Below are 12,392 nucleotides of genomic sequence, written 5' to 3'. Positions count from 1 at the left end.
ACAATTACAATTTCAAACTTTGTGATTGGCAATAGGCCCCTACCGGTATGCAAAAAGTATGCATGGGTGACACCCAGGAGCGATTATAGTATTTGTTTCCTAGCTACATCATATTTTGAATGTTTCCGTTTGCCATAATTTAACACAGAATAAAAGCAAAACTCACTGAAAAATAACATTTGCTGAAAATCAACTAAGTTTAGGAGTGTTCAGAAATACTTTGGTGGGGACAATATATTTTTCGTGTTACAACTTTTTAACCCCCTATCCCTCTTCGTGAACCCAAAACTTTGTTGACCCCGGTCTCACAAGTTAATGGACCTAAAACTGTTATGACCCCACCCTCATATTAAGTACAAAACTATCCCCCCCCAACCTGTACCATTGTACATCAAACGATAGAGGAAATAATATTATTAAATAATACTAAAACTTGTATTCATGTCAGTGTTGTGAGTCGGTAAATTACCGGTTAATTTACATGGTAATTTACCGCCATCTTAATTTACCGTAGTAAAATAGGGTAATTTTTTTTAAATTAAAACTTTAAATAATATTGTTTTTGTTTGTTTGTTTTAGATGACAATTACAGTTTCATGCAAAAGAGTTATGCAAATACTTTAAAATGTACGTTCGGCACATAGGCCTACGCGTCATGGCCTACTCTGCCTGCCAAAGCTAGTCTGGTGACACTGGTCGGAATGTGCATAATAATTATGTTTCGTTCGGTAGCCGATACAAACGGCAACTACCCTGTCCCTTGATCAAACGTCTATTATATTAACGCCCTCTGGCCAGGTCAGACCATCATTTTAATAACAATATGCTATTAACATATGAATTGGACACATGCAAATTACGAAGTGTCACATCCTGATTTAATAATCCTTGCCTAAGGGTCATTCCCTGATACTTGAGCGGATCAGCTAAGAAGTCGAAGTGGCTTTTAGTGGCTATTTGAGCTATCCAAAATGCTGTCATCCAAAATTATGAACCGAGCTTGCCGCTTGCTCCATGATCCACAGTTACAGTTCTGCCGTACCTTCTCGTTTCTAGCAAACTACAGAAATGCAGTAGCTGCAGTGCCAGTAGTAAATTCAGTAAGCTTAAAAATATATACGAATATAGGGGCCTACAAGGTCTTACCATCCAGACAAATTCCAACGTATTCCATCACGTATCCAGTTGTATCGCTACTCCTTCTTCCCACGTACAGTGGTGTGGTGGAATACCCTTCCAGCGCGCACCTTGTCATCACCATCTTATGAGGTGTTCAGGGAGCAGTAGCTGCAGCCAACCCATAATTTCCCATGGTCTTTTACTCGCACATATGTAATTTTCTGCACTGATGGCACCTCCACCGCACATGTACAACCTTATTCCTTGGCGGGAAATCCAAGCTGATGGACTATGCCAAGTATTGCAGTAGAAGTAGAAGTACATACAATACATACATCGACATATTTATGCATCATGATTATTGCATTACTCGAGAACTCTGGTTTCGAATTTGCACACGATAGTTACGCATTCGATGCTAGAGTACATTGCTATCATTTTTCGGTCGGACAGCATTGTCATTTTTTGAAACGGATGTTATTTATTCTCATTCTGACTTCTGTTAATGTTGAAATTTGGATGAAAGTTATTTCCATGAGTCAATTATAATTGTTTTGAGTAAAATTTACCTATTTTGAACAGTCTAAAATGCAATTTTAGCAACATTTTTGATGCGATCGCCCGCCGTGATCGGCTGTGTTTACTTCTGAACTTCCATTGCTTTACACTACACGGTGTCATGCTTCAACAAATCCGATTAGACATGTAGATTTTGAATGCAAAGGTCTCTAGCCTCGAATGTGAAGCTATTGGTGAGCAAATTTGTGGCTAGACTTCTCGAGCAATTGCACCTATGATCATCAGATGGTATAATTTATGTTATTGTCAATTGTAAATGATTTCAGGGTTCTTCCATCTATTGCACTAACTATTAAACATGACTAAGTTGTACTTACCCAGAGTACAGTGGCGTAGCCAGGGGGAGCCGGGGGGGGGGGGGGAGGGGTAAAATTTCCCCTCCCCCACAGAATTTGGATAAAATGTGGATTAATTGCTGATGGCAAAACCAAAAAGAAAATGGTCATTAAAATGACTGAGAATGGGACATACAATTGAACAAATGGGGGACAATAAGTTGGCTTTTCTCTCCACTGCACAGTAAAAAGGCTTCCTCCGACATGTGTATCAAAGGAAACACTCTCACGAAAATAATGAAATCCCAAATTTGGTTTTGATTATAGGGAGATTTCATGTACGCCACGGGTCACTAGCCCTGGAGGCACAACAATGATATTGGAGCATGTGAAAATGAAATATCACCTACAGAGTGCTAATATTCCTTACAAAGCATGGGTTTGAATAACGTGCCAAAGACAGAGGATGATAATAGTTTTTTGTCCTCCACCACACTTGACCGACTCTCAATGCAGGTCGTTTTTATCAACCTTTCGTGCAAGCGTCCTATACAATAACAGGGACTTTCAGTTGCAGTCAATTTTCTCTGCATAGAAAATACCAATTTGCCTTTTCTTTTGTAATTATTGGGAGTTTATTACCCTGATAAGAAATCACTTCGAGCATTTGCTTGATCCTGGTCCTATCAGAACCCAGGGGTGTACTCTAACTTTTGGCCACTAGTCAGTCGGGCGGGCAGTTGGGTAGGTAGTTCATTAAAGTTACCAGCACGACAGACATGTTGTCAGCCCTACATTGGCCAGAGTTAGGGTATGGTACTATTAAAAGCACAAGTTACACAAAAAATATAACTTCCTCTGTCTCTGATTTCCTTGAGGCGGCAGAGAAGTGCGGATCACAACCCAGAGCTAGCTCAGACGGCTCAGCTCAGGGTTGCGATATTACCAGTTTATCATCTTCAATTTCTTATCCGCCAGACGGGTGGGTACTTTTGAAAAATTACCTGCCCGACAGCAAAGTCACCACCTCTGGCATTCGGACGGTGTTAAAGTACATCCCTGACTCAAGCATGTCTCCACACAGCATGAAGATTATATAAAACTAACAAAGCTAGCTCTTACTATATTTGCAGAAGGTATTTGTTTACATAAGAGGCTATCAAAAGTAGAAAAAATATTCCAAGTTTTCAATAAAATATATGGCAAAATAATGAATTATTTCGGCAAAATAACTTTCTGATGTGGTATAAAAAATGTGAGGCTCACAGACCATGGGAAAGTCACCGGCTTTAACAGTGATATTTTGATTGTTTTTCCATGTGTGCAGGTTGGTAATCAGAAACATGGCAGTGGCAGCAGATTGTTTTGCTCTCATCCAATCAGTCGATTTCCCATACCAGATAAGAAAGATCTTCCACAAGACATGCAAGAAAGAATGAATGAAGTAGAAGAAAAGGTATTGGGATATTCCAGCTGCATACATCCCTATGAAAGCCATGACCTTCATCTTCCACAGAGGGAGTGTGAATTTCAAATGGGGTTACTTGAATGGGGGACTCCATTTAAAATATACACCCCCTGTTTGGGATCTTAGGCCAAGTAAAATAAATAAATAAATACTAGTAAATAAATAAGGCCAAAAATAATAAATTGTTTGGTTGCCCTTCCAAGACAAAAATTTGGAGGGTTGGTAGGTCGATCCTTTTTTCTTTTCTTTTTTCCATGGGCACTTCCTCCATTTTGAAAAGGTTAGTATCAACAAATTCTTGATCATTTTACATTAAAAAAATTGTGTGTTTTTGGACAGAATTTAAATGGAAATACTTCTTATTTTTAATCAAATAGGAACAACAAATTATTAATGACGATCCGTGAGATTTTACTAATTTTTCAGCTTTTTGTTTGATTTATTACCTGGGCGTGAGATTTTACAACCTTGGCGTGAGACCGTGAGAAAGTGTCCCAATGCATGAGACTCACGGTCAATGTGTGAGAGTTGACAGCCCTGTATTCCCTCACTTTATTCGTTACATGCATATAGAAGTCCAGAAACGCACAATGTTTTATCGTAAAATGTTCAAGTCAATTAGGAGGGCCAAAACTTTTAAGGACCCCCCATTTTGCATCAGCCCTCCTAACAAGTGTTTGTGAATGGTCAATACAGAACCACAATAGCCTTTTAAGGGTATTCAGTGGGTTTTGTTACCGCCAATTTTTGTATTTATTTTTTTAACTTCTCCTCGGACTGATCTTGTAATTTGGTAGGGACACACAGGGCCAGAATTTCGTTTCACAGTCCGAGAATCAATCTTGATTCTTGCAGAATAAATTTGCAGGGAATCATTTGATTCTCACAAATCAACTTCTGTGTAAACTACAAACGTTTGCGGGAATCAACTTTGATTCACGCAAATCTGTTTACGAGAATCGATTCTCTGATTCACGCCGAAATTCTGACCTGGACACATTTTACTCCCAACCTACTTGTTTTCCTTTGATTTCATTCTCAGTCTGGTTTCCTTCCTAATGTGTTCAAAGCCTTGGCACACAGACCAGATGAATTCAGGGCATTCTTTGCCTACTATGATGCCTTAATGATGAAAGAAACCGGCTCACTTACCAAAGCCGACAAGGAGATGATCGTCACGGCTACAAGCGCAGAAAACGACTGTCTGTATTGCGTGGTAGCTCATGGAGCACTTATGAGGATTTACTCAAAGAATCGCATCACTGCAGATCAGGTACGTGAAGCCAGCTTTTTTGAGGGGGTAATGCCATATTTTTGTCCCCATTTGTCAATTTTTTGTCCCATTTTTGGTAATTTTAATGACACTTTACTTCTGTTCCAATTTTCATCCCTAAATATTTCTGTAAGGGGGAGGACAGGTTGCCTCTCCCCCAGCTACGCCACCGGGTTTATGCAGGGACAGTGTCTTTTGAAATGAGGCAGAGACCTGTTGGATTCTCTTCTGGTCTCCTCACAAAAAATTGGCACTTTTAAGGCTAAAATGGCTAAATTTGGTTTGGTGTTGACTAAGGATGTCAAAATTGAAACCTACCCGGATATTTAATTATTTTACTGACAAAATGCATCACTTTAATCTATAATAGTCACAAAATTATTGTTTTTTAATTTTCTTGACAAATGTGTTCTTTCTTTGTTAAAGGGGCACTTTAAAAAAAAAAAAAAAAAGTTAAGATTTTTATACCACTGGAAACCACTGGCTACATAATGTTCATGTACAAAAAAATGTGTGCAGATTAAATTGTTTAGCAAAAATATTGTCAAATTTCACTTTAATTTCACTTTAATTCTGGTACACCAGAATGAAATTATATACAACACGGTGGCCTATGAAGCAGTGTAATACACTTTAAATTTATGCATAACTCGCAAACGCAAAATCAGAAATTTTGGGAATAAGATTTTTGTGTGGATATCTACTGAAAAAATGTCATAAAAAGAGGATGCTATGTTCACAAAATACTCCTTTAAATAATACCTCGGTTTCCCTTCTTATACATTTAGGTTGCAATAAATTGGAAAACGGCAGAGCTTGACGAACGACAGAGAGCCATCCTCAGGTTTGCCCTTGATGTGTGCCACAGCAGAACGATCACAGAATCACACTTCGCAGATCTTGAGAAGAACGGACTAGATCGGGAAGATGCTTGGGATATCGGTGCGATAGCTGCGCTCTTTGCGTTGTCAAATCGGATGGCGCATCTGACGGACATGAGACCTAACGAGGAATTTTATCTCATGGGAAGAATACCAAGGGAGAAGAAGAAAGAGTAAGCCTGTTGTTACCATGGTTACGACTAATCAAGTTGGATATTAGACTGTTTTGAACTAACCACTTTGATTTTAATTGAGGCCGTCAGCGTTTTTCAAGCGTGACTCATGACAACAGCGTTTATATACATGATTTGTACCCACGAGCTCCTCATTCACTTGCTTCATATGATTGACCTCTATAAATTGACTGACTGCTATAGTATTGCTCTATACCTAATTCACCTGTTGAACAGAGTTTACTAGTACCCACAAGATGGCCACTGTGATGTCACACTGATGGCCTCAATTGACCAGTTGCTATGCTTCATTCACAATGTAAACACATACCATAAAGTAATTACCCCCTTTATCATTACGAGATAAAAACTCAAAAATCTATGCATCAAATTTAAAATTGAATTAGCAAAAACAAACCTAGTTTAATTCTGCAAATTTTGATACCTCATTTGTGTACATCCATATCAAAACGATGCACTTATCGGCTGCTACATGTGTCTTATTTCACAAAATAGCTAGGAATAAATACCAGACTCATCTCAAGTGGAGTTCACTTCATATCATCCCCAAGTCACATAGTTTAGGAATACAGAGAACATTCTTTAACCATGTGACTTGGGGATGATTTGAAGTCCAGTGCTCTTTCTGATTTATATAAACGACATCAACCAGCATCTTAGCTCACAAATACGTCTCTTTGCGGACGACAGCATAATTTACAAAGAAATAAAAGACCCATCAGATCATATAACTTTGCAAAATGACCTCGACACCCTATCTACCTGGGCGGATACCTGGTTAATGAGTTTCAATGTTGACAAATGTGCCATCATGTCCATTACTCTAAAGAAGAAACCTAGCCTCCATCAATATTTCATCAAGGGAGCGGATCTTCAAAGAGTTAAACAGCATGTTTATCTAGGGGTCACAATATCAGATGACCTCAGCTGGACTACTCACTGCCAGAAGACGGTTTCTAAAGCCAGCCGCACCCTGGGTATGCTGAGGAGAACGTTATCTGCTTGCAGCAAAGAGGTGAAGGAGAGAGCTTACCTGTCGCTGGTTAGCCCCAACTGGAATACAGTGGAGAGGCATGGAATCCATACACCCAATGTGACATCAACCGGGTGGAACATGTTCAACGCCAGGCTGCTCGTTTAGTGCATGCAGACTACCGGAGAACAACCTCGTAACTCCTCTAGTTCAAAACCTACAATGGGATACACTTCACTTAAGACGTCTGATGAGCCAAGCTACCATGTTCTACAAGATACAATTCCAACTGGTCAACATCCAATTTCCGCCATATCTCCAACTTTCAACTTTTTCAAGCTGTAACAAGCACAACTTCAAGTACCAACAACCAAGTTCAAAAGTAGATGCTTATGGATACTCATTTTATCCACGGACGGTCCGTATCTGGAACAGACTCCCTTCAGTTGCAGTCAATGCTCCATCCATCCAGGCGTTCCGGTCGGCAGCACTCCCAGTTCTTAGGGAGATGCGTCCACCACCCAGCCTCAGAAGTCTCTAAATAGCAGCACAGCATCCGCACCAGCACGTTTTCCTGTATTATACACCTGTTTGATGGCACCCGTCTCCTGAGTTTCTTTATTCTGCACCTTAAGTTGACACTGCACCGGCCGAGAGGTCATCGGCAAGTTACCTCCTAGTTTAGCCTTCAAGGCTGCTATTTTGGAGTACCGACTGAAGACTGAAGTGACCTCTACTTGAGATGAGTCTGGTATTTATTCCTAGCTATTATGTGAAATAAGACACATGTAGCAGCCGACAAGTGCATCGTTTTAATATGGATGTACACATTTGTCTGGATAGCTCAAAATTGGTAGCCATGGTGACTCCTTGAATGGAAGATGCATTTTCAAAAGTTTCACTAAAAAGCTCTTCAAGTCAATGTCAATACTATCATTACATTCTCTACATGACTGGCCAAGGATGACCCGTGGTAACCAGTGACCTCTCTAGCAACAAAAGCAACATTTTCAATGGATTTAGGTGCAACTTTTAAATAGGCATCTTTTTCATTCAAAGGGTAACCATGGCAACAAGTTTTGGGCTATCAAGACAAATGAGAGATCAACATTTGCAGAATAAAACTGGGGTTTCTTTTGCTATTTCAGTTTAAAAATTTGATGCATCAATTTTGAGTTATTATCTTATATAAAGGGGGGGTAATCACTTTTCGGTATGTGTTTATGACAGGGCTGCAAATTCAGTTGGCGAAAATCAGGGAATGAATTATCACAACAATTCCCTAAATTTAGTTGGCGAACTGATTCTCTGAAACTGGAACTTGTTTAGGTCCGGGGGCACTCCAACTTTGGAGGTGAAGCGTATGTAGGGCTGTTAAGACCCCCTTTTTCAGCATCGCTGTCACCCAACTTACATTTATCACTGATTTTGTTACTTATTTTGAAAAAACAAAGAAATTTGAAGCCATTTAGAACTGAGAAATTCAATTTTCGAGGTTTCTGTGGCGCTTTTTCGGTTCTCACCCAAAGATTCCATTAAAAAAAGGGTTATGTTCTCACCCAATGACCCCATATTTTTTATATTTTGCTCTCATCGAATGCCAAAAATCATGCTCTCACCCAATGACCCCATATTTTTTACATTTTGCTCTCACCGACTGCCCCTTAGTGCGAAAGTGCCTGCCCTACACCTATATCCATTTCAAATTGAAGTGCCCCCCCCCCCGGGTTTAGGTATGTCGTGGAAAAAAGTCTGTCAAGCTTGTGATAAAAAGAATGAAAGCAGATATATACTGGTAGTCTGATTGATATTACAATGCCAATTTTTTATTGAGAAACATCAATCCATCATCGACAAATATATACAAAATTGTTTATGTTACATAATTATAAATATTATTTTTATTACAAATACAACATTATAAACATGATCGTACATAAATCAAGGCTTGCATGATTTATCTTTTCCCAGATATGATGAAAAAATAGCGATTACAAATGTACAAATAATGATTGCGGAACACAATGGATTATGTAGGAAACAATGGCGAGTTGAAAAGTGATGTATACTACAGGCCTGTAGCCAGGGTGGGTGGGGTGCAGTGGGGCCGACACACACCCATACATCTGCTAACCGTCTGCTTTGTCTCTAAAAAATAGCAAAATTGGGCCAAAAAATGTCACAAATTTTGATAGATATATCCCAAATCAACTTTCTGTGAAATTTGCAAAAGATAGTATCCAAAAATCAATTGCAAAGGGGATAAAGGTCTACTTTTTACCAAAATAAAGATTTCTATAAAAAAGGTTTGCATTTGGAAAATCTGCAGCCCCTGTGAAAATATTCTGGCTACAGGCCTGCTACAACATTATAATCGTGTTATTACATAAATACATCAGGAATTGCATAATTTGCTCTTCACTAGATATGACAAACTAGCGATCACATATATGTGACAGGATCAAGGGAAATGAGTCGGATGTCGCTAATATTGATTTTGAGATATTGAAAAAGAAAGCGTTAAAATTCTTTTGTTTTATATTGTTTTCAACGGTTGATAAACTGACGTAACTTTGTAACGAAAAGTCGTATCAACATAGGGTTTTCAGTTCCGGAAAGCTCTAAGTGTCCTTGATAGAAAAATATGTAAAACTCATTTTAGACCAGGGTCGACATGTGACTCATTCCCCTTGATCATGTCACATATAAAAATACTGATTGAGGTATTAATGAAATCAAAACTCGACCGGCAGTTGACCACCAGTTCCGTCCGGTTTCCATTGTTTAGAACAATAGAAGCGGATGGAACTGGTGATCAACCGCCAATCGAGTTTTGATTCATCTAAATTGACTGTGGAACACAATGGATTTGGACTTGCATCTCTTGGGATATTCACTGTTTCACAATACTGTCCAAGTGATATGCGCAATTATTAATTATGGTATAAATGCAATTTTTACAATATTTACCAATCTTGTCTATTTTAGCCCGACCAAAGTATATTAGTTATAATTAGCCTCTGAGGTTTGTTAAACATGATTATTGTACATGTGGCATCAATAAAATGGACATTAAAATTACCTGTAAGGCAACCGAAAAAAACTCCGTTCTACAGCGCAGGACCAACCGAGCAGCAGGACCAACCGACCCAGATTTTGCATTTTGGAATTGGCTATTATTAGTTATTTAGCTGTTTGAAATTAAAACCAACCATTTCTTCGTTGAAATGGGCAGGTCATTTTCCTCTTCCAGAAAAATTAATTAAATTCAAAATCCTGATAGACCAACCTTATTTGGCTTCTGCTCGTAGAACAGAGTTTTCTTTTCATTGCCCAAGGTCAAATTTATATTTAAAAAAGTTATAAATTAAAACAAATCACAGCAACCTGTAATCACTCATAAGTGATGTTCCAGCAGGTTGCTTCCATGAACAAAAAAATATACAATAATAAATCACTAAACATGATTGTGAACTTTATAAGAAATGTACATAATGTATCAAACAAATGCTTAATAATTATTATACTGAATTCATAAATGTAACCAGCAGCTGATATCCAGTGGCATGCACAGGGGGGGGGGCATGGAGGCATGGAGATCTGGCCCCACCTCTTTCAGGTTATTTGGGGAAATGCACCCAGCCGGGAAAAATTATTAAGGCAACCAACTTTTTTTTGAGCAGTTGGCCCCTGTAAGTTTTAAAAAACCTGGGTATGCCACTGCTGATATTGATTAATTCACAAAGGGCACCTCGTGCAGGTTTATTTTTTCATAACAATGCGCCTCTTGTGCTCAGCATTGTTCTGTAAAATATAAAATGGCGCGTGCAGTGATATTTGTCTTCTGAAATACAGCAAAAGGCAATACAATGTCTTTGAAAAAATAAAATAATATGTTGTTTGTTTATTTTTAGACACTTATAATTCATAGCGTCACTGGGCAGGAAAAACCCCTTGAACATGGATAAAGCCTTGTAGGTGTAGACTTCATATTGAAGAGGCTGCTTCATCCATGTTCAAGGGCCAAAAATATATATGAGGTTTTTCCCGCCCAGTGACGTTAGGTTGATGCATGTTTTGTTAACTTAAATTGTACTTCAATTGCAGTTTAAGTGTTTGCAGTTTAAGTGTTCGCATATGGCAGGAATATCAATTCCGATTCAGGGCCTCAGATTCGACAAGAATCATAGAAACGATTCTCGAAACATTTGTTGCAAGAATCAATTTCTTTCATTGAATTTATGCAGTAAGTGAAGCGACTCGATGGTTTTTGATTCTTGCAAACTGGCGTGAAACCGAGGCCCTGTGATTTAAGTTTGATGAATACCAAAAATAACAGACACAAAAATTAAATTGGTTTTTGTATACAAATTTGACTTGGAATAATTAAAATACTTGATCAGTGTAATATACAGATGTAAAACTTTTTTGAAAATGCATAGATATTTATACCATTACACTTACTATAGCAGGAAAGTTTGGCACTAATACTAAAGCATGCGCACTGTCTATCATAAGAATGCGGTCAGTTCAATATCATGAATGCTATGCGGCTTTGTTAGCAAATGATATGTCAATGTTTCATAGCTTTTCATAACATGATTCATTTGACACCAATAAGCCTTTTTGAAGTATGGTGGGCACAAAAGGAGAGGGTGTACTTTGATCCCGGACTTTGATGTGGGTAATCTTTTATCAACTGAGAAGTATACAAAAGATTACCGAAATCAAATTACGCCCTCTCCTTTTGTGCCCGCCATACTTCAAAAGGCCTTATCAGAACCACACTTCCATGTTTGCAGTGTATGTGACGCTTAAGTGGCAAAAAGTGCCGAACTTTTCTGATAACTAGTGTAGTGCGGTACACTATTCTTTGGTTGGTAAGGAGGAGGTAAAGGTGTTTTGGTTTATGACCTGAAGTTTGCATAGTTTTTCACCAAAAGATTATCCAAATCAAAGTATGCCCTGTCCTTTTGTGTCTGCCATTCTTCAAAAAGCTTCATCAGGACCACACTTCCATGTTTGCATGATGTGATGCTGATGTGGCAAAAAGTGCCGAACTTCTCTGATAACTAGTGTATTTTACTATTCTTTGGTAGGAGAGGAGGTAAAGGTGTTTTGGTTTATGACCTCACTATGATCCACAACATGCTCATCTATCAGGGCACAGTTCATTATCCCCAATACATTTGTTCATTCATTGAATGACCTTTGAAAATTCGAGTACAAAAACCCATACTCTGCAAATTGAGGTTAAATTTTGCACTATGATTGTTTAATTGAGGTTATTGAACTATGCCATTGGGATGAGGCCATTGTGGTCCATAGTGAGTATATTCTTTGGTTGGAAAGGAGGTAATGTATTTGGTTTATGACCTGAAGGTTTGCATAGATATATCACTTATTTGGACATTGAAATATTTAGAACAATCTTCCATTCACAGATGCAGTTATATACATGCAGTGTGTTAGCTAGGATTTGAAAAGTGACCATCATTTTCACCAAAACTGCCTGTCCAAACTGTCCACCCTGAAAACGTAAGCCAGACCTCGACGCATGGGGGTTAAGTCAGTTCAAACAGCTATTGCTATAAACCACTTGACATCATTGTTTATCAACTAAGGCGAGG

At 38.5% G+C, this 12,392-nt stretch overlaps 1 protein-coding gene and 1 long non-coding RNA gene across 2 annotated transcripts in view; both read left to right on the top strand.

Moving 5' to 3' along the window:
* LOC140162676 (uncharacterized) overlaps positions 1-12,392 on the top strand; it is a 252,946-nt gene that overhangs the window by 148,314 nt on the left and 92,240 nt on the right. The window lies entirely within an intron of this gene.
* LOC140162673 (uncharacterized) lies at positions 898-6,379 on the top strand. Its single transcript, XM_072185946.1, has 4 exons — positions 898-1,100; positions 3,301-3,429; positions 4,484-4,714; positions 5,503-6,379. The coding sequence occupies exons 1-4, from the start codon at positions 972-974 to the stop codon at positions 5,770-5,772; spliced, it is 759 nt and encodes a 252-aa protein (XP_072042047.1). The 5' UTR covers positions 898-971; the 3' UTR covers positions 5,773-6,379.

The sequence above is a fragment of the Amphiura filiformis genome, chromosome 10 (genome assembly GCF_039555335.1).
Source record: "Amphiura filiformis chromosome 10, Afil_fr2py, whole genome shotgun sequence".
NCBI classification, from domain to species: domain Eukaryota; kingdom Metazoa; phylum Echinodermata; class Ophiuroidea; order Amphilepidida; family Amphiuridae; genus Amphiura; species Amphiura filiformis.
This window is presented reverse-complemented; position numbering and strand designations above follow the sequence as displayed.

Coding starts and splice junctions, on each gene's coding strand:
- LOC140162673 (XM_072185946.1), top strand. CDS start 972: ATGCTGTCATCCAAAATTATGAACCGAGCTTGCCGCTTGCTCCATGAT. Junction 3,430..4,483: donor TGAATGAAGTAGAAGAAAAG/GTATTGGGATAT, acceptor TTTCATTCTCAG/TCTGGTTTCCTTCCTAATGT. Junction 4,715..5,502: donor ATCGCATCACTGCAGATCAG/GTACGTGAAGCC, acceptor TTATACATTTAG/GTTGCAATAAATTGGAAAAC.